Source organism: Chelmon rostratus, chromosome 7, assembly GCF_017976325.1.
Source record: "Chelmon rostratus isolate fCheRos1 chromosome 7, fCheRos1.pri, whole genome shotgun sequence".
Taxonomy (NCBI): Eukaryota; Metazoa; Chordata; class Actinopteri; order Chaetodontiformes; family Chaetodontidae; genus Chelmon; species Chelmon rostratus.
Window position 1 is genome coordinate 15,032,009 of NC_055664.1, and position 23,410 is coordinate 15,055,418.

A 23,410-nucleotide genomic window follows, 5' to 3' on the forward strand; every position below is an offset into this window, starting at 1 on the left:
AGCTCGGAAAAGTTTTTATAAGTGGCGGGGCGTTCAAGAGGCCCAAAACGTTGATTCATCTTTACCTGCTGACAGTATAAAAGAAAAACAGCACCGAACCTGTTGAAGGTAGCGTGCCTGAAGTCAAGCGACACGGCCTTGAACCGGATGGTGTCGCTGTGTCACCAAATATTTCAGCAGTCATTCATGTCCATGGTCAGGTCCAGGCTTGAATCAGGGCAGCACTGTTTTTTTTTTTTTTTTTTTTTTTTGTACTTCCACTGAATGAAAAAAATGGAAAGTACAATATACATCGTGTTTCGAGGTCAAGCTACAATAATAAACAATGCTAGTGCATAATAAATGTTGTGGCAAATAAAACTGCCATGCCATGCGTTACATTAGCTCTATTTACATGTGAAATGAACTACTATTCCCCTAAATCCACGGTGATTTGTGGACCAATGAGGTGGGGCGGGTGGGATAGAACCAGTGTTGCCTTCAATGCCTGTTCGTAAATTGTATTTTTCTTTGTCATTACTTCTCTTTGTTAGAAATAATATACGTTGTAAAGCATACATTGATGGCTTTTGGTTTATTCGAGAAATCAAATACAACGAAGCTAGCACTGAAAATGAAAGAATCGTTATCTCTTTCATCTGTGAAAGTGGCTTATAAAAGTTGAATCATGGTTTTTGGATGGTTGTTTGTGCTTGATAAACAGGCATTTCCCATCATGACCACCAACCATTGGCCAAGTTTGGGTTTTCTGGGTCTAAACACCTGGCAAAAGATAGCCATGGCTAAATTCAGCATGTTCCTACTATCGACTGGATTTCAATTTTATGAGAAACACTCAATGAGAACATACTACTACTACTACTTAAAAAGTTTACCCAGGTTTTAATAAATAGTGGGGTGGATATCATTGAATTTTTTGGGATACTGGTGACCATACAGTGCAATACACAACATACAATACCAACAGCAAAACAATACTTTTTTCCAATATCTTACTTTGAGAAATATAATTGTATTGTTCTACAAAACACTTCTTTCAATTCACAAAAGAGGTCGAAGTCATCTTGTTAAATTTGCCTAAATACAAACAGCGTTACATGAACCTCATTTCATAACATTCTTACACGTAAATAAGATATAGTCTGAATTTGGCAAAAGTTTGATTTGAATTTAGGGACTATTTGATCAAAGATTTAGATAATAATATTACAAATCTGATAGAGCATTTAATGCCAACAGTTTTATGATACTCAGTGCCTTCAGCGATTTCTGTCAACTATTGAGTCTTGCTACACACCAAAAAATGTTGCCACAATGCAACGAGTCGAGGAGCTCATAGCTGAAAAAAATTAATCATGGACAGTGATGAGATAGCACTGAGAAGATCTAAGAAAATAAAAAGTAAAGCATTTAATCATTTAAAAACATTTTCGTTCTTGTTGTCAAGTTTAATTGACAGTAGCTTTACAAGGTCATATTTTGATAGATTATTATCAATATGCCTTATAGCTTCTTGTTGATTCAAAACTGCAAAGTACATTATTATTTTATATACTGTTAATATTTGGTGGTTTACAGAGTGGTACTGGTTGTCACTCTGTGATTGCGGCATTTCCGGGAGCACTTGAACACAACACAACACATGAAACGTGCTCTTGGCCGCGCCCCTTCATAGTAGGGCGGGGAGAAGCTGTTGTTTGGTTTCTGTTGATGTCAAAAAGTTACACAAGCAAGGTCTTACAAAAGGACTGTTCCACAACTGTAAAGGAGACTTCACGCCTACGATCACCATCCACTGCGACCGGTGGCCACAGAGCTTTCTTTGAGGATTTTATCTCTATTACAGACAAATATCTCAAACATTTAATCCGTGTTAGAGGGAAATCAATTGAGAGACTTGTCCACGCCTTCTCTTTCTGGACAAAAACCGCGTTTCACAAGCCTGTTTTGGGTGAAGAGTGGTCACAGATGATTGAGAGTTAAGAGGGATGTTAACGCGATCGTCTCGGTCGCCTCATACAAGTCGCCCACAGCCGTAGGCTCTGCTGCGTTTGTAACCAGAATAAGCTTCGTTGAATCACGTCATTCCATTATTTAATAATAATTATACATTGGTGGTGGTTGTGGCCTGTGAAGTCTCCATCTACTGAACAAATATTCCAGCTATGGAGTTGAGCTCAGTGATTTTAACGACTGGGAGCTCCGTCGGGTTTTTCAGGCTTGTCAACGCTGGGGTCAGAAAACTCCCCATGCCCGAATCTGCCTGCAGGAATGCGTGGAAATGGAGAAATATCTCTACATCCTTCGTGCACAGTTGTATAACTGCGATATGGGCAGTGCTTTGGTAAGTTAATCCCAAAAAATAAAGTTTCATTCCGTTTCTGATCAAATTAAATTATTGGTTTAGTTCCGGTAATTTGCAAGCATGGTGTTATTAGTGGATCCTGTCTTTTGGCGCGGTTGTATTTAAATTAGCTCTAAATGCATCTCGGCTTCTTTTTATGTCATTTGACTGCCTGTAGTTTGACTTCATGTTGTTCATTGTTGGCCAGTCATGATTTTTGCCATGCTGCCAGTACTCATAATATAATTGGCAGTAGATTTAAATGTATGATGTTAAAATAAAATTACTGTATAACTGATGCCAGCAACCTAATTATCTACATTGAAATAAAAGAAGACTGGAGTAATTGTAAAAATAACTCTCTCAATTAAAGTTCCACAAACTGTAAAACCCTTTTTTCCCTTTTGAAATGCTTTATCAGAACTTCTTTGTTTATCCTTTCAGCTTTTTCCTTCACCCACAGATGGCTGAAGATTTGATAGAAACTCACTCTGTGTTTTCTCATGCTTTGGTGTCATTTTCGATCGGTGAGTAGCCTGTCAGCACTTCTACAGCGCTGAATTACAAATTGTGTCCTTGTCTGAATGGGCTGGTGGTGGTGAGGGTGGAGGGGGACGAGACAGGGAGTGCACCCATAGGTGCAACCCAGATAAGGAAAAGTGAGGAAGTGACATTATCCCTCCCAGCTAGTCTCATTTCCCCCACGTGGTGTCAGGGCAGTTTTAGGTCCAAGTGGTTACATAGTTCTTGTTAAAGATTTATTTTTAACAGCAAAAACAAGTCTTAACTTGAAAAGTATTTATTAGTTTAATCTGTTGGGTAAGGAAGCTTTTTTTAATGATCAGTAAATTGCACAGTTCATTTATACTGTTATTTGCATTATGTGAAAGCAGTACACAAAACATATTTTCTGTAAGAATGGGGAAGACACGGTAAATTGAGCCTCAGTAAATCAATCAGTGCCACCCTAAATGTTCTATGAATTAGCTGCTGACATGTTGATATGCTCCAGTATTTATATGTTTATTGTTTCTACAGCTTTGTTTCTGATGGTGCTAATATTTATTGTAGTGTAGTTGTAAAGATGAGGGTCTACCAGGTTCAGTAGCACATTCATATTTTGAATTTTGACCCTGTTACACTTCTTGGCTTGGCTGAAGTTCACTTGTCTTGTAGTTTGTTATTTGCTATTGACTCGCTCCTTTGAATCCACAATGTAATCAATGCTGAATTTTACTGTCTGCATTTATTAGGTTAGATTAGATTCTGCTTGATTTCGTTAAGATTTCTCAAACCTGCACATGCATTCTTAAAATAGGAATTTGTCCTGTTTTTACTTTTTCTCATTAATCCCTAAAGTATTCTAGAGAAACTAGTGGCACGTGAGCCCTCTTAAATCCACAAATTTATTGGATCTGTGCCGGGCAACAAGTGCTCCCCGAGGATTCCCAGGATGTTTGACATTCTTGCAGGAAGTCCAGAGCAGGAAGCTGCCAAAGCAAGGAGCAGTGTCAGTATGTGAATGTCAATGGGGAGCATTATTGTCAGACCCTGGCACGGGGCGTAACCCTGTACAGTCATGTGACATCACCAATACAGCAACTGTGCAAAAAGTCAGTTGATTTATGCAAGCCATCCACATCAGATGCCAGTGGTAACAGAAAGGGGCGTCGTCCTCTCAAAACAAGTGGAGCGCTTCTCCTGGACCCTCCCACCAGAAGTGTGGTGTGATTCAGCCCCAGCAAGTCTAGTGAAGAGTTTTACACACTAGATCTGTGCATTCAGCAGCCCTCGCAGTGACGTGCCATAAATAATTCTCCACTTGTTGAATGAAGACCTTGTCCAGCACCTTGAACAATGTCTTGCAGAAGAGCTCAACTATGGTTAATGATTTGTGTTTAAGACTGCTTTCATGTGCCTTTAATACTCTACAGCTCATTCTTTATGTTGTTATTCAACGAAAAGTTCTCTCTACATGTGGTATTTCACCCATAAAATAGAATAGTAAGTTACCTCCAATACAGAAAAAATACATGATGATGATGACAGTAAGGGGCACATTTTGGTGATAGTGTATATATATAGTATAGTATAAAGAAGTACCCTTATTGCTATGTAAGTCAAATTTACGCAGACGACAAGACCAAAAAGCCATAGCAGTAAGATGTTTACAGGTCACACTAACTTAGCCAGTATCAGACTAAGCCAGGTGTCTTAATCGGGTTTCTCATACTTAACTGGCTGATTCCAACAGAGGCGTGTTGTTGGCAGCCTGAACCCCAGGTGTTTGATTAACTGGTTTAAGAAAGAAATTCCCCAGTCATGTAAACATACCAATGGACGTCACCCCAGAGGATCTTGAATGGAAAGAAGTAAATGTATTACTTAGGAGGATTTCACTAGAAACCCGTTTTTGTCCTCCTGTTCAGGCTTTTGTTGATAGCCAGTGGACAGTCAAGCGGTGTCTGATTCCTTTGTTCTCAGTGTTGACCGTAGCTGTGCAGAGCGCAGGCTTCTGACAAATACTTCACTTAAAAAAACAAGACACATTTTTCGTTCTATTTGTCATTCCACCTGTGTGTTTTGAGTACAGATGTGTCAGTACGGAATGACTCATTATAAAAACACAAGGGCAGGATAAGAGATGCCAGTTGATTGGCACTTCTATTTATTGAGTCACACGCTCAGATTGGCTGTTTATGGCAAAACTTGACCCAAACTCAACCTCTTTGGGGAAATAAAAGCTACTGCTGAAAAGACTATGTTGGTCAGGAGTTTCCCCTGTCTTTTGTCAGTGCTCTTACGAAACAATGTGAATCACAATGGAGACCCGATAATGCAAATAAACCAAATATTTGACAGCAGTCTTTTGATAATAATGTGTTCTACGGCAGTCACCTCATTGACTAAAGAGTCTTGGTGTCAAATTTTCAACCTAATGAGGTTAATTCCAGTCTCACCAAAGCCCTGAGCCCCCTCGAACCCCTTCATCCCCATCCTCAACACTTCTTTATTTTTCCAGCATTCTGAATAGCTGTCACCATGGATACAGCTAGTGGCGGGCAAGGGGTGGGGTTGGTGGATATGAATAGCCCCTCTCCAAGACACATCTTGGTTGCCATCGCTGTCGTCATGGAAGCAGGGTCCCCCTGACACACTTGATACGCTCAAGGCTTCAATTGTCAAAAGAATCTGTTGTGTTTTGGTCGATTAATGCATTACCGAACCTAGACATGACATTAACATTGGCTGAACGCTGTCTGTCCCCACAGGTTACTTCATCTATGACTTCTTTGACATGGTGGTAAACCAGAAGCTGAGTCAATCCTGGGAACTTCTCTTTCATCACTTGGTGGTAGGTCTTTTAAGCATTACTGTTGCACATAGAAATAAGCTCTTGTCCAAGGTTTAATAATTTGGCCAAATATGTTTTACCTTGATAGTTACTGACATTAGAATATCTAACCTTTGCATATGTGTAAGAAGTCATCTTCATGTGCCTGCGTTCCCCATGAATTCGATATACAATAGTTATTGCACAGACAAATTATGCACCACAACCCCAAAGCACCTGTCAAAAGCACGAACATGGGAAGAACAAAATACCCGTCTTTCTTGTCGAGTTACAAAGAACAAGTGAGGGAGGAACAAAGACACAGTCATTCCAGTGTGACATCACCCCCCACCCTACCAAGCATTCAACCTTCTGCCATGCCTTGAGAAATCTGAACTCCACCCGGCTCCCTTAGTCTCTTCCTATCCACTTAACCAAACGACCGTCTCGAGCAGATTCCCATCAGAGCCTGTCATCTTCATGACACGGTGACCCTTAGCAGACTTGCCTGATTGGAGATATTTTCCTAAGGGAAGAGCAGGTCAGATCAGTTAACCCTGGCCACATTTCTGCTTTTAAACAATGCGGAAAATAAATAGGGAAATAACCTGAAGTGGCATTACAGAACTGCATCCTCGTTGAATATTTTCTTGCACAGCTTCTGGCAGTGCAACCTACAAGACTGTGCTGATGTTGTGTATTGCTTTCTGTTCCTAAGCTCTCATCTTGTTGTTATTGTGTATTACTCACCTTACAAGAGCTGTTGATTTAAATTTTTCTCAGAAGTGGCTCTGACAGGATTGGAGAATCCAAAATCACAGAATTTGATAAAATTGCAATAAATTATGCACGATATTGCGAAATTTCCCCAAATCTTGGTTTTCCTTATCACTACAAGTATTTTTTGACAGCACCTAAGCTGAATGAACCCTAAGCTGCTATATTTTGATGACGCACTAGCACACAGTCATGTCACACTCTCAGAGAGAGAGAGACAGGCAGCGCGATAGCAAGAGATCATCACTGCAACAAACTCTCAGAAGTGTAAACACATCAGCAGATGCAAGACGGGTTCGTTGGAGACTCTGTGCTTTTATGCACATGCTGCAAAGTATGTGGCATGCTGATGGTCCAGTTACGGACTGATCAAAGAAAAACATGCTTTAACTGGCCACATATTTTATGTGGAGTGTATGGAAATGTAAACAAACAAGGTCATATGGGCTCAGATTGTGTCCTGATACATATCACTTTAAGAGCAACGTCTTGGCATTTTAAGTGTACTCTCTGGTAGATATTTTCCTGTACATTTTGATGCAAAACCCTTTTCTTGCACAACCACACTGAGAGCTTTTACAGCACCGTGTAGGCTGACACTATCAGGGAATTGGCAAAAGGTTTTATCAACTGGCTCACATTTCTTATGGTTTTGGTAGTGTAATGGCTGCATGATAAGATATGGCAATTCCTTGCAACAAACATGCAGCCTAACAGCCACTGCAACAGCTCACACAACAGAAAATAATACAAAGTTAGAGAATAGTGGACATTTGCAAGATTTCCTTTGCTGGTTGACATCAATTTCCATTTTTGCTAAAGTCAAAGGTCAATGTCCTCATTACTCATGATGCCTTTGTTTCTAATCAAACAAGGTTCAAAGTCATTCAGGATTAGTTGTGGGAACCAGCTCTAGCACCACCTGGTTTTCGGTGGCAAACAGAATTTGAGAGAAGTATCCTCTTTTTTCTGAAAGTCTTGTTTTTTTTCCCCCTCACTTCCTGGAAGCCTGGTGAATGGATGCTTTGGCCAGGCCAGCTGGCCTTAGATTGTCAATTGAGTGTGGGAGGGATAGAAACGTCTTCCTCATTCACATGGCTTTCTGTGTTTTCTCAGCAAGCTAACTCACTTTCTCCTTAATAGCAAGGGTTTCCTACTGTATTATCATCAAGACTCTCATTCATTCTTTTCAGTGACAAAGATTAGGACACTGGACCAAGCAGGTCCAGCTGGTCATACAGTCAGGAGCAGGAGGTTTACCTCTCGTCAATCCTCTGTTGTGGTCAGATATGTGTATGAATGTTTAATGACTGTAGCATCTATGTTTATAATTTAGATAATTCAGCCTTAAACAACATGTCTGTGACATTTCCAAGATACAGGATTGGCTTTGACAGCAGATGCAAGTTGTAATGAAAGCTTTCTTAAAGGGCCAATTTCTACTTTTTATGTGACATTCCCAACACTTGTTGTGCTGCCAAACCTATGTATTTTTTTTGTCTTGCATCTTACTTTTATCCTTTGCTCTTGTGCTCTTTTTTGACCCCTACCTACACTTTTAGTGTTTGCCTACAGAAATACTACTGAATACTGAATGCCTACTAATACTATTTTTTTCTTGGCATCTTAATTATTTTTTCCTGGTGTCATCACTTCTGGAATCTACTGTGATGTTTTGTTCTCTATTATACAAGCATATAGTGAGAGTTTTGTTGATCCTTGTTGTTGAGGTCCAGGAGAAATAATAAAGTCAAGCATTCCACGGAAAGTTTTTTTTTCCCCATCTTAGTGACTGAAGTGGAGATTACGGCGTCTTATTTCAGTCTTGAGACGGGCCCTGCCACAATCACTCATGCCTGACCAGATCCTGTTAGCCATAACCTCGTGCTTCCTTTGGAAAACAGGAAGTCCTGATAGTTCTGCCAAAAATAGGGTGTCTTCTTCTGAGGAGATTAAATATGTATTTACCTACTATATATATTGTCTAAGAAACATAGCATGCAGGGCTTTTAAAAAGTAATGTTTGTTTGTACAGCCTGTTTATTGTAGCTTTTTTGTAGTAGGAAATTTGTCATTTTTGCCATTGTTTGAGCTGCAGTGCGTATGGTTAACGTAAAGCCATGGTTAGTGTGCCGTTCTTGGAAAAATCTCCAGTCCCACTCTGTTTTGGCCTCATTTGCCCATGACTGTTGGAAATAGTGAGCTTGTAATTAAAAATACGAGCCAGAAGAGCAGGATGTCAAGCAGGGGCAGAAGGACAGATTATTTTTTCTACAAAGAACCAACACATGTTAGGACGAGTATGTCTAACGTTCCCTTTTGAGATTTTCAGTGATAATATGCAGCGGAAACATGCAGTGAATCAGTTTTTCTGCTCGTTCTTTGGAAGTTTGCAGCATGTTTGCAATGTCCTTCCATAAATGTCTGTCATTCCTATCTCATCACGTAGAATTCAATTACTTTTGTAGAGAGAGGCCAACATTCCTCTAAAGCAGATCTGGGCAGCGCAGGTTAATTGGCAATTTGAGGATGCTGTTTGCTACATAAAAGCAATTTGATTTACAGTGAAACTGTAAAACAGTTAAACATATACATCTACCACGTATACCCCTTCGTCCTCCTTCAGACCCCTTAAATGTCTCCACAGTCGTCCCCATGCCTCATCAAACACTCTTCGCCATTCTGCAATCTTGAATTCATGCTTCTTTAAATGAAGGATCTTGCCCAACTCTCTCAGCCACATCTCAAATGAGGGCTCCAGACTTCCATAATCACAAAATACGTTTTTTAGCCAATACCCAAATACACCTGGGTCGGGCTACCATTGCTTTTAAGTAAAAATCAAATATAGAGGTCCAGAATGAGTGGGGTTGAAGCTTATCAAGAACAGGTTTTTAAGGGTTCCAGCTTGACTCTTATGTTTCTTGCATGTAAACAATGCTGATACATTGGGATACGTCATGTTTACTTTCACTTTTCAGTAGTGCAACCAATGTAATTCTTTAAACTGTATGAGATTTTTTTTTTTAGCATTTCCTGAGCACAGTCATGTAACATTTCATCATCGTTTATACCCCACTTAGTCTGAGGGAATACTCATACCTAAATGCATGAGTTGCTCTTCCATACACAAATGAAGAATAAGATTTTTTAACACCCCAAGGAACTAGGAACTAATTAATTTCCCAGATGCCCTGTGCTGTTTCCAATTTGCAATAATCAGCCCAAGTGGCCTGTCACAATTACAGTAAAATATGAATCAGCCACATTTCATCTGGTTTGAACGATGTAAAATATGTAGCACAAATCTAGCAGCTTTTGCTTCAGTAATATACATTTTGTGCACAGTTTGAGTTGGTTTTTCAATATTTGTTTAAATTTCTTAAAAATAGTTTTAATTAGCTTTATATATTGCCACTTCACAAATAAAAAATTGCTTGTTGTAGACAAGCCAGATGACCATGAACAGCAGCTTACATACGGTCACAGATCACCCCAGTTTTAAGCATTAAAACTCGATAGACGTCGCCATAGCAGTAATTACATCATCAAGCCTGCTTGGATTTATCTGTATCAGCTGTAGGTATCTGGACTTGGGAATTTTCTTTTATTCCCTTCTACATATTTGCTCAAGTTTGCTCCTCCTGGATGCAGAGTTTTTGTAAACATCCCCCAGTCATTTTACAGATTTTAAGTGACATTGAAATCTTGGTTGGGCATCTCCAAAACTTTCATGTCGTCTTCTCAGGCCTATGTCATAGTCGTCAAGTTTGTGGCACTTAAGCATGTTCTCTGCAATAATATCTCCATATGTTGATATCATTGTGCCTTCTATTTAAAAAAGTTTCCATGTTGAACTGCTAAGAAGCTTAGCTGCAGCATGGTGCTGCCATCAAACACGATTGTAGAGATGATGGTAAATGAGTGATTAAGTGTGCATGGTTTCTGCTAAACATAAGACTTTGAATTATTGATAATAATAATAATTATTATTGTTATTGATTTAGTGAAACAACAGCACGTGTCTGTGTTTGTACCCTTATAACTTGCTCGCCCGCCCATATTTGCCATGTTTTCAAATTCAACCTCAGTCACATTTTTCTTCTTGGAGGTTTGTCTTGTACCAACCCCAGATAAGAATGGAACTTGTCTCAGTTTACGAGGCATGAAAATAGATACTTGTGTGAGGAGCATGAAGCTGTCTCACATAGCGAACATGGAATGTCACTTTTGGAAGCAGGAACATGCTGTATTTGGCTGTTTGCCATGTTGTCACTGGTGTGACACCACATGTCACTTGAATAGCTCTTCTTTGCTTCAGCTACTCCTTCCACTAGCTGCAGGGTGTGTAAGGCTCAGGGCCCAGCAGCTTTAATGTGACAGCAGTACAGGCAAATAAAAATAGTTGAGATTTGTAATCCTGAAAGTCTCATTGGTTAGACTTCTCCATTTTTGCTGAGGCTGTTTTTACAAACATATCAGAACCTCGGTTTGTCTGTTTCCTAATGGATTTATTTCCTCCAGTCAATCTTGCATTGACAAGACCGCATGGTTGTAATAAAGCCTTGTGCTATTTTATAGCAGAAGTTAATTTAGTATGTACAGTATAGTATGTTTTTTGTTTTTGCTAGCCAGCCCACAGATATATTTCCAGCCATCAAAAAATCTGTGGTCTCTGCCACTCGTCCTTTTTGACCCACACTTTGGTGTGACAAACCACACAGAATGAAGCTTTTACAAAATTGCCAGTGTCAACATCATGTTTGCAAACCATGAGCTGCTGCAACCTCTGAAATTTGAGCACCCACAGAGAGCCGTGCAGATTTTTTTTTTGGCAGGGAAAGGTCATGTGTATGTGCGTCTGTGTCTCAGCGTCTCAGCAGTCTCTTCTTTTTGGCGGGGAACCCCTGGAGGTCCCCCCATTCTGTGTATATCCAGACAGGAGGACAGGCATCTGGTCTCCACATGAACCTCAGGCTCCTAAGAGAGAGACACACTTCCTGAGAGGGCTTCTGCAAATGTATGCACCCCCTCAAAACATTTCTGTGCTGTAGCCCCACTCCATATATCACACACGCTGCCTTGTTCACAACCCCCCTATCCTTGTATGACCGCCAAACATCTCCCCCATCCCCCCCTCATCCACCTACTCTCTGCAGCTTGTACCACCCCCTCACATGGCCGCAAACCAGTGAGAGCCTCCGCACTCCAGTCGTATTATATCTTTTTTTCCCCCTTATGGCGTGTCTAAAATTGAGGAATTTCCTTGTCCATTGTTATTGTGTCAGAAACAGTTCACACCCATCTAATGCAAAGGCAACATACATCAAAATCCACAGACTGATGGATGCAGCTTCTTGTCTCCTCATCAACCTTCAGAAATGCTGTGGTTAAGCACACTTTGGACTATTAGAATCCTGAAAAGTGCTGTGAGCTTTCAGGATGTGTGTGTATGATCCGTCTTCAGAAGTTATGTCGACATCTGTTGATATGATGTAATTGCACAGCAGCAAAGTATGAATTGAGATCTTTACACATGCAAAACAAGTTGAATTTGTCCATTGCCATGAGGATTTCAGAGAGAGAAAGCTTGCGTAATGCATACCTATTCAAACTGCATACTGTTGTGAAATGTCTCTGCACAACAGACACCTGTTGTGATTGTAAAGACAGAAAACTGTTAGCATTGGTTGGGAATTTAAAGTCCAAAAGAATTGGGATAGTAAAACATCTGAGAGCATGTATGGGGAAAAAATGGACAGTTTATTTAGTGTTAATCCCATCTCAGTGCTCATCAAGGCTGGATTGTGAAATTCAAGTGCATCAGTGTGACGTGCAAATATGATGCACAGATGCAGGTGCCATCCATCCTGAACAGAGCAGGCTACTGAGAATGAGCCTTCAGCCTACAGGTAAACAGCAGAAAAGAGGAGTTGTGTTACACACGTGCCATGCTTTCCTAAGAGGATGAAGGCTGGAAAAGTGGAGTGCCTGGTGACATTTGTTCTCAGTTAGCATAACAAGCAGGAATGCCGTTTGTAGAGGCATCTGTCCATCAGTAAATTTGGAAAAGACAGGGAGTTGACACTCACTGAGCTACTTGTCATTGCTGAAAAAGCAAGATGGGGCAAAGTTGGAGCTGTGCATTAGTTTTGACTGAGTGACACACTTAATGGCCTCGCATCGAAGCACAAAAAGGATGGAGAACGAAGCTGGCTGAGATCCAGCTGCTTTGGGAATACCAGAGAACTTGCGTATTATTCTAAAAGCAGCGTGGGCGGGTGTGCAAGCATGTGAGAGTACAGTGTAGGAAAAATCTCACATTGAACATTTGTAGTAAATGGAGTTAACCATTTCAGTGCCTTTTTTGTTACTATTCGTCACAGCAAACCTGAGACATGTCCAGTAATCATCAGGGATTTCCTTTGATTCCTCTGAGCACTTTAACTTCCAGACCTGTGCTTCTTCTGTGCGTCTTTTTGTAAAGCTGAGCTAACTGGGTGCTGTGTGTGGCTCCATATTTACCATATAGACAAACTATGCTTGTAAGATTATGCATTAAATGCAAAGTCTTGGAACCAAAATTATGGCTCAACACTGACTTATGATTATTGCCATTGTTCCATGCATTAAGGAATGTGTATTTTTTTCTGCTTTTCTCTGCAGTTTAAGATAAACAAGTAAAACACTGCAATATCAGATCACAGTGTTGAAAGTGTTGCAACCTGTGGACAATCGGGAGTATCATCAGATCTCAAGAGCGTTCTGGTGCTTCCTGATCCCCGGTAAACATTAAGATGCATCAGGAAAGCCATCATTGGCTTTTATCTTTCCTTGGCCACTCTGAGGAGTGAGGTAATGGATGAGACATTCAGTTCGCTCCAGTGCAAGACAAACTACCACTCCTCCCTTCACACCCACTTTCTGAATACCTCAAGTGACGAGGATCCACCATAACACACCTATTAACAGTCATAGCCCCTTATCCTCATGTCCCATGTGAAGATAAGGAAAAGGACTCATTCTTTTAATTTGTACTTGAAATCTCATGCATACACTTACAAATAAATATCCAAACAACTCTAATTGATCATATTTGCCCAAGCTAATTGGGTTTTGGCACATCCGGTGAATATCTGACCAGATGTTTGTGACAGCGAGAAGCTATGCAGCTGTCAGCTGACGAGAGTTAACGCAGGTCGCATGATGATAGTTATGACCACCATCCCCCAGTCCCACAGATGTGTGTGTGTGTGTGTGTGTGTGTGTGTGTGTGTGTGTGTGTGTGTGTGCCTTTTTGAACTTGTGTGCATGTGTGTATAATCATTACTGTCTCATGTTTCCAAGCAGAGCATCCTCCCTCCATTTTCTCTCATAGACTTGGAGCTTTTGAAAGGCCCTCCCACCTGCTCATCACCCCACAGCTGGTCTGCCTATGACCAGATGGCTAACACCTCTCTTGAGCTTCCTATTAGCTTCCTCTCCATCAGCTTCACTTGGTCATTTCCTGTCCATTTTGACCTATATTAAGGAAGCATTACCTTTCCAATAATGGATTTTGTGGAAACGAAAAAGTGTTAGGGTGTGCTTATAGTATATCTTAAGAGTATGGAGAATAATGTGTATGTATGTAAAAGTGTGGACTTTTGAAGCAGTAAATAATCCTTTTATTCTAATTTTTAATTTTTATGACGATAGTCCTTCTGTGTCTCTTTTTTTTTTTTTTTTTACTGACATCTGTTGATCTTATCAAGCCAGGTAAAACACCCTTTCCCTGTCTAATGGCTGCATATGCAGGCTGCACATCCTTTTTATTAAAACCTAAACTCACAAACTTTGGTGAAATGAGTTGACAGATGGTCTTTTCAACGTGTGAGAGTGCTGATGATGACATAGCTTAAATGCTTGTGGTTAGCTTTTTCTAATGCTTACATTACCTCAGAAAAGCTGCTGCTGACATTGTGTTCTTTTCTCTTCTTGCGCTTTCTGACACACACACACACACACATTCAGTCACAATGTAAAGTAGGTAATATGTTTGGAATACATTTGTGGTAATGAGCACCTGTGTTTCACTTGTGTTCAGTTGTTGAAAATATTGCTTTCTCAAACTGGTGTGTGCCTGTGTGTGTGTGTGTGTGTGTGTGTGTGCGCGCGCGTGGTGAGATGGGCTGATAGCTGTCGCCCCCCCCCCCCCCCCCCTTCTGTTTCCTGTTTCTGTGATGGGGTGTAGCCACCGCACCTGTTGATACTAAGCTCTCCCCCTAGCTGCTTACAGCACATCTGTTATTGCCCTGACACCTTTGACCTGCTTGTGTGTGTGCGTGTGTGCGTGCATGCGTGTGTATGTGTGTGTGTGTGTGTGTGCTCCAAGAAATACACACAAACTGGTACAGACTGTGTCAGGTTCTGGGGTTAATGACCTCCCCCGCCTTCCTATCCACCCTGTGTCTTTTTTTCCTCACATGGTGTCATTATCATTTAACTCACTTTGTTCTTTGTGACAAACTTGCTACACTGGTACTGGACTCGAAATTCTCCTCTGACTGAGCCGGCTGGCGCGTTCTCAGCTGGAGGCAGGGAAACTGGTTTGACGTGGAAATCTTTAATCACGTCTGTATCCGCTCTGACTATCTTAACAAAAACTGTGTGACAAGAGATGAGACAAGACAAGTTTTATATTAAATAAGCAAAGCTGTTTGCAAAAGGACATGCATGCCACATGAATGTCAGCTGCATCATTAGTGTAAAATGTGTATGAGAAATGTGTGTGTGTGTGGGTGTTGGGGGTCAGCTAAAATGTCAAAATCTGCCAATCAGAGGGAGACCGAGAGCACGCCTGGCTGGGCTGCTCAAGGCATAACAGGTGCTTGCACATCAGGCTCAGCTTTGTCTGTAGACTCCTGAAAATCCTGCAGGCAGACAAGGAGGGACACAACACTGCATATGTCAATAATGATTTAAACCATCTTTATACTAATACTGCATATGACAAAGGTAGTCATGCCCTGCAGTCTGCCATATATTCTTTTTTTGTCAGTCTACATGTACACATTGCTGGGAGCTCAACTAAAGCTGGAATTATGCTTCTGCCATACACATGACATTGTATGTACAAGAACAAAGGAAATAGCTATGTGTGTAAACTACCCTGTGGCTGTCAGCCTATATGCAGCCCAGAGAAGCATGTTTCAGCTTTACAAAAGGAGCTACGCTGTAAACTGATCAGACCTTCAAATCTCATGACCATGGGCTTTTGACCAGTTTTCACAATTTTTTTGCAGATGGAAAATGACACATTTATAATAACCTTTCATAAAACCTAAAAGGAATATATGAACTAGCAAGTAACAGTAAACATGTTAGTAACACAGAGGGAACAGGAAAGCAATGCCGCATAGAGGCAAGTTTCTATGAGTAACTGAGAAAGCTGATGCACTGTTTTGCCTCTAAGGTGTTGTATCTGTATCTTTCTGTGCATTCATGTATGAGGCTAAATTAGTCTTTTTTTTATCACCTTTATCTAGACCCGGGGTCCCTGTCACCTTGCCTTCTGAATAATGATTGCTGCCGTGGCTCAATTCAAGTGGCTTATCTATACTGGCCTTCTTGATACAAACTTTCTTATCATGCAAACTTTACCCCACTTTTTGGTTGACCTGACTTTTTTTCCCATCAGGTTTAACTATGCTCATCCCACCGGCTACAGTATTTGCCTACCATCTTTGCGCCCAGTGTTTCCCCCCTGAAAGTGGGACGTGAAGGTCCCTCACCAGGGTGTAGAGAGCATCTAATTGAGCCCACAGGGAGTTAATGCAGGAGACAAACACCCATGCCTTGTTTTTCAGCCCTTTGCTTGGATTTTATACAGGTGGTTATAACAGAAGGTTAACATACATAAGTGCAGTCCAAAGGTTAAATATCACTCCTTCTGTCCCAGTTAAGCCTAAGTCCCACCCACCTCAGTCCCTATACAGCAAATTTTCACTGATTGCTTGTTGAGCATATATATACAAGGCTGTACTTTCGATGTCAACGAAAGTTCATTCTTGAGCTGGATCTGGAGCTTTTGATTGTTCAACACATTTACCTCAGAAGTTGCGTCTATGCATGTGTGATGTGACAGATGTCACACTTGTGTGTTCGTGTTTGTCCTCCAGAGTTTCTAGTTGGACAGTACTGGGCTGCTGTATGTGACAGCCAAGCTTCAGCAGAGCTTATTAAGGCAAATCTAGCTAATGCTGAATCGTTCTAATCATCCAATATATCCGGGGTCTGGTGGAGAGATTACTGTGATTCCCTCTCACCTCGGGGTGCTGTCAGCAGTACACAGTGTGTGAGTTGGCTCCTGTCCTTAATGGATGAGTAACAGAGGCCCCATCTCTATGCTCACAGAGAAAGCAGTCAGGATACGTTTTGGCTAGCTGCTGAGCTCCGTGGGGCCATCATCACCTGATGATGACCTGGTATGGTGAGATTATGTGGTCACAGTCACCTGTCTATACTTTATTTTCATCTCTCAGTATTACCATGCTCAATGTGTGTGTGACATAAGGTTTCAACTTTATTGCATGTTATGTAGCTGTGCTATCAGTGTTTATAGCAAGATTGGGTAACAGATGACCGTCATTTTCTGATAGAGCATGTCCAAACATTAGAGAGAAACTGCAACCGTAAAACCATATACATGTGCAGGAGGAACAAAAGAGTGTCCTGTTTTGAAATTATGAAACCTCAAGAAGTATTATATAAAATTCTCAGTGTAATGGTGTTTTGATACAATTCCAAGGATACACCATAATGAAGTAACGCAGTCTTTCTTACTGAATGTGTCTTCATCAACAGATCTTAGCGTTGTTCAAGGTTTTAGGGTCAGAGATGAGATCAGATGTTTGAGGAGCCACACTAAAGACCACTGGTTGACATGACTGAAGCTGTGGCCCAGTCTTGCCCAGGTGTGTGTGTGTGTGTGTGTGTGTGTGTGTGTGTGTGTGTGTGTGTGTGTGTGTGTGTCTGAGTGTGTGTCTGAGTGTGTATGTGGGTACTTACACAGGTTAATCAGAGGGTATGGTCTTGTTTTCGAGTGTTCAGGGTAACAGATAAGGGTCCTGCTGGCGCCTGCGCTCTGCTTTAAACTAACATGGATGGATGTTTTTATAACACACACGCCACCCCTTCACGTGTTGTTCTTCTGTAGATTGTGGTTGTAAAAAGAAGACAGTGAGTTCATGTATATGTTCTTTACTATATGTGGCTTTTTGTCATCTTTATATTTGTTTTATTTTTTGAGGTTTATGAAGGTGGATTTTTAACCTGCTATAAGAAGACATTTGAGATTGGCATAAAATGAAGCTGTTGTGTGGTAGTCCAATGTCTGTGCCATGATTTTAGCAAAATAGAAATTAAGGAGTAAGCGTTATTTATAATTTTCATCATAGTCAGCTTAATTTACTTTATTTTAGACATTTTCTGTGACAGGTGCAGAACATACATGTGAGTGATAGTTGTTTACGAATCCAGTGGATTAATGTATTGACTGCAACGATCACCAAACACATACTCCAGCTAGAGACTGATACACACCTTGTTTTCAGTCACTCGGCATCTGTGCCACCTTTCAAACACAGCAGTGGGGCGTCACAGGAGAATGGCTGACCAACACTGCAGTGTTATCTCGCATATCTGTGAGTGTGTGTGTAGCTTTGCTTTGTGCTGCAAAGCCCTGTGTTCAGTTGACACAACTGCCCCCCCCCCCCCACCACCATTGACGAGGCAGTCTGTTTGCCTTGCTAAATGCGGTGCTTTCATTGTCGTCATTGTAATTGTCTACCAACACTGTCCGTCATCACCGTCATTATAACCTGACTACAGGTGAAGCGGTTTATTTAAACTGTGATAGTGGGTGTGTGTGTTTGTGTGTGAGTCAGATGCTCAAATCACTGTTTCAATTGTTCACCTGCAGAATTTTTCCCATTAGCAGTATGGCCTGAGGATGCAAATGCAAGTAATATTTCAATAATTACCGGCCAGATTTCCGTTACAGTCATTGTTTCCCCTTGAATGATACTTTAGCAGTGCCCTTACCTTATATTCCACTTAATAGGAAATACTGTCAGTACTAACAAGCAGTTGCAACCATAGTGCAAAAATGATTTTGCAGGAAGTGAAGTTTGTCCAGTGAAGAAAACCCTTTTGAACTTTGAACCTTTTTGAGTGAAGGACACATCCGTTACAGTGGAGACATCATGTAATGACCAGTTAATGTGCTGCTGACTTGCCTCATGTCCTGTTGCCTGACCTACTACAGCGTATCACATGACTATTTGGAGAGGGCATCCTGTGACCGCAGACAAAACACACATGCACAAACACAAGATGCTTCTCCAACTGAGCCGTGACTCATGGTAGAGGCCATTCTCTCAACCCACGGTTTATCCCATGACCTGTACTAACTTGACTTGATTCGCTTTGGACTGCTCTCTTCTTGTGCTCTCCCCTTCACTGGAACCATCCACTGTTGCTTTATAAACATGGCAGCTTTGTCTGAAACTAAAGTGCAATCTGTCTGAACACATTTGGTCTTCCTGCTGCACTCTGAGTGTGCTCTGAGTGTGAATGAAGCTGGTGAATGTGGTGGTGGGAGTGGGTGCCAGCTCCTGTGGAGAGTTGGCTGAACAGCCTGTTTTGGTATAAACACATTTCTGTCATCCAAATTTTAGACCTGCAACACAGCAGCTGTGAATGTGTCAGACAGCAGTTTTCTCCTCTGTCACAACATGTTAAACTGTACGTAATCCTTTCCACTGACTTTTCATTGTAATATCAGCAGAGGGGATTTGTTGAGTGTTTTTCGGACTGGTTTTGAGTGCTGTTGCTGCCATCTTGTGGCGACTTTTTGTCAGTGTCCACACAGACTTTCATAAGCATTGCACAGCAGAAATGAGTCATGGGAGTGGTGTCCTTCCACGTGGTCAAGGAGTAAAAAACTGTCAAAAGTGAAAGAAAGTGTCCAAACGTCAGCAGTGAAAGGGAGTGCAAATACGGAAATGAATATCATAAGAAATGACACTTATTCCTTTTGTCAAATTAGCAAGCACTGTGGTACCTGCAGATAGGCATGTCTTAAAGCTTAAACTGTTGGAAAATATTGCTTCATATTTGTCAGCTTAAAAACAAATCACATTGCTGCGTTGCATTTTATTGTAGTATAGGTTGTAGCTTAATCACTCTTGGTGAACTAGTATCAATCATTGTGTTGAAAATATTCTATTTGCATGTTCTGCCACATCCACTGTAACTTTTCTCCTGCATGCCTTCTTTCTCACTGTCTTCCTCTGTAGGTGATCACCTGTTTCGGCCTCTCTGTGCTGTCCTGGCGCTACGTGGGCTTTGCCGTGGTGGCCCTGTTGGTGGAGATCAATTCGGTGTTCCTCCACCTCAGACAGTTGCTGCGTATGGCCAGCATGGCCAAAGGCACGCTGTACCGAGTCAACAGCATGATCAACCTGGGCACATACGTGGTGTTCCGCATCAACACGCTGGCCTGGATGACCCGCTGGCTAGTGCTCAACAGGGACAAGGTGCCACTCCTGGCCTACACGCTGGGCAGCGTGGGTATGGCCATCATGACGGCCATGAACATCGTCCTGTTTTATCGGCTACTGAGGAGCGACTTTTTGAAGAGCAGCACCCGGGAGACCAAGAAAGAGAAAGAGATGTAGAGAAGAGGGGAGGAAGGGGCAGAAGAAGGATTGGATTCATAAACACACTCGTTACTGTACGTTAACTCCCTGAGGCTGAGATTTGGTACCGTCTTGCTTGTGTGTTATATACTCAGAGATGGGAGATGGAGGGATTTTTCTATCTCTCATACTGTATAGGAACGTGCATACAAGGTGTAATCAAATAACCTTACTTCAATCACAGATCACACACAGCCATTATGCTAAAAGCTACATTTAGCTGTAGTTTCAACTGTAAGCTTTTGTGTGTGGTGTCGACATTCTTAAGTGCCATTAGTGCCTCACTAATGGTCGATGGAGGTTGTTCATATGAACAATGTAAGGCCTTGTAAAAGACACCAAACGCCTTATTGTCCCACACAGCGTTTGAGCTAATATGTAGCATATGGTAACAGGAGATGCCCCCACCAACACTCATGTCTATTTCAACACAACACATATGAAATAAGTAAAAATCTTAAGTCATTTCATAATAATAACCCTTTTGTTTGCATACTGTACATTATTATATTATTATTACATACTATACTGTTGAGGGTTCTTTCAAATAATGTTTATTTACCATGGAGAAAAAAAATCAGTGGAATCCAAACCCTCTTGTTTCCATTTAGGACTTCAGAGGCAAATATACCCCCCCCCCCCCCCCCCACCCCCAAATCTCCGCCTGCTACCTCAGAAAGCTTGTAACAATTCTTTACCTCTCTCAAACACAAGCTTTGCTGTCAGTCTTTGGCAGGTTCTTTGTTATTAGAGAAGAAAAATATACAAAAAAATATTTAAAGATCACATTTGTCTATAGAGGAAGCATATCCTGCAATCCAATCCTGACTGAGGGAGAGAATAGGGTTATAGAGTGATGAATACATACTGATTTTCACAGATCACATTTTACTTTCATGGCACAATGCAAAGCAGCACAATATTTTGGTAGTTGAACAATTGTTAATATGCCAAATTGTCTTAAAACATCTGGGAGAAAGCATGACCTAATCAGTGATAAATTAGCCGATGCAATGTAACCCTAATCCTTACTGTCCACTGACAAGGTCGTTGTGTTGGTAGATCCTGGAGGAACAAAACAAAATCAAGTAGATTCTGACTCAGATGGCTTGCGGATCAATTACAATAGCAAAAGATGAGAGAGGGTTTGACCGCCACCTCCCATCAGCCATTGCCAGTGACATCAGTGTCCAGCAGCAGTCAGTGAATCTGGCAGACAAGCAGCTCAACTGGCTAGACTTGAAACCTGTAAAATGAAAACAGAAGAAGCTCAGCAACAGTAGATGGTGCTACAGTACAAACTGACCCAGATTGTATGTATTCCTTTAGCGGCCGGTGATGGTGTGTAGTCTGCAGTAGGAGCTCTCAGACAGGCAGAAGTTGTTATTCTTCATTTGAACAATGGAGGACAGCACACTCCTCAACATTGCCTCAGTGACCTCAACACAGACAAGAACACCAGAAATGTCTTTATCTCGCGACATCTTTGCAGCCCTGTGCCTCCTGCTTTCATTCTAGATAAGAACAGGTGGATGCAGAGAAATTCTTGAGGTTGGTGTCAGAACAAACAGGTCTGAGATCTGTGAATACAGCAAACTGCTATACACACAGCTGCTACAAGGCAGCCTGCTCTTACCAATCACATCAAAGCATTACAGTCCTTATATGGCACGGAAATATTCGATGCCATTTATGTTTTGTGTTGCTGCTTTTTGTGTGTATCATCATCATTATTTGGGTGGTTTAATTGTATATATTGGTAATTTATTTGTGCTAAAAAAGAAGTTGTGGATTTAAGATAAATGAACACAATGCTCAGTGAATTTCCCTGTGGTGAACACCATTTGATTATAGTGAAGCTGATATGGTTGTGTACGTCATGTTGTTGCATGGCATCGTGCCTCTTTGGGTCTTAGATTTTTGGTTTGTTTGTTTATTTCCCCAGCTAATATTTTCATAACCCAGCGACTACAAGGGCGAGCTCATAGTCATCTCAGCATGACAGTGTTCATGTTCGAGCCCTAAAACCAGGCTGTCCAACCATATTACAAGCACAACCACATATTCAGTGAACAGACACAAACACGCTGTGCTTGGTTGGATTTGGGGGGAAACGCTGGACAAAAATTGTAAATTTAGAATCTTCTTGTAGCACTTAAATAACGACACAGTCCACAAATTTAACTGTTTGTCAACATTAGCATGAAGACGTCACTGCACTAAAGATGCAGCACTGTTTGGGAGGAAGACTGTAAAAGTTTGCATTATTTGTGTTTCTGCTGATTCTCGGTTGCCTTTTTAGATCAAGAGTAACTCCATTTCTGAATTTTTATTGTGATTGTAAATTTGCATTATTTGTTTTTGGGTTTTTTTTCCAATTCAAATTTTTGGGCAGCTTAACTTTGTGGTTGTAGTGAAGACAACTGGTGAAAATTGAAGTTCCTTCTAACAAGCAAGCTTATATTTGTGAGTGTGTTGTATCAGGCTGTAACGTGATTGAAACCATACCTGTGTGATACCAGATTTGTTCATTATATTGCTGTGTGCTTTTAGGAATTGTGATCAAACATAGCAGTCAAGTCGAGATCTCTCTTCGTATCAGTGCTGTAAGGACACTGAGGGACCTTTGGCCAACAGCTGCAGCTTACTGTCCTGCTTTTGGCTCTGCGGTTCCAGAGAAGGTGGCAGCAGTTCTGATCTCACACTGCCTCATATTTCTCATCATACACTATAAATGTGGTGGTTCATTGCATTGATTTTCATCGATTTTAATAGCTCCATTACTAGAGAATAAGAAAACAACTAATAGTAATTTGTCACTTTATCACAACCAACAAATATTTTCATGTTCATTTATAGACTTCTTTTTTTTGTTCTGGTGATTGGTAATATTTTGATATCTTGTATATGAAATTCATAACACTGAAGACTATTGACACTGTGCAGCTTGTCAAGGACTTAAATCCTTCATTAAGGAATGAAAAAAAACATGGAATACTGAAGCCACTGAGACCACCTGAGGTTGTGAAAGCAAAATCATCTGCTTTCTAAGAGCATCAAACTCATGTTTCACAGATTTTTTCTTAACGCATAAATATGACTTAATTGCATAAATATTTTTTCATGTTTAGCCAGAGATTGTTTTGTAATTGAAACTCCAATTTATATGTTTATACAATAACATTTGTTTAACGTGAAAATAAAGCTCAAAAG

The 23,410-nt window shown here is 41.0% G+C and overlaps 1 protein-coding gene across 1 annotated transcript; it reads left to right on the forward strand.

The window, feature by feature from the left end:
- The first annotated feature begins 1,735 nt into the window (after positions 1–1,735).
- On the forward strand, positions 1,736–23,410 carry tlcd2 (TLC domain containing 2). Its single transcript, XM_041941486.1, has 4 exons — positions 1,736–2,344; positions 2,789–2,871; positions 5,617–5,699; positions 19,796–23,410. Exons 1-4 carry the CDS (start codon positions 2,166–2,168, stop codon positions 20,174–20,176), a joined length of 726 nt encoding a protein of 241 aa, XP_041797420.1. The 5' UTR covers positions 1,736–2,165; the 3' UTR covers positions 20,177–23,410.

What these genes read in the sequence shown, in the direction of transcription:
- tlcd2 (XM_041941486.1), top strand. Translation starts at nt 2,166, where the DNA reads ATGGAGTTGAGCTCAGTGATTTTAACGACTGGGAGCTCCGTCGGGTTT. An exon ending in GCGATATGGGCAGTGCTTTG is followed by an intron (nt 2,345 to 2,788) that starts GTAAGTTAATCC and finishes TTATCCTTTCAG; the next exon opens with CTTTTTCCTTCACCCACAGA. An exon ending in TTCTCTTTCATCACTTGGTG is followed by an intron (nt 5,700 to 19,795) that starts GTAGGTCTTTTA and finishes CTTCCTCTGTAG; the next exon opens with GTGATCACCTGTTTCGGCCT.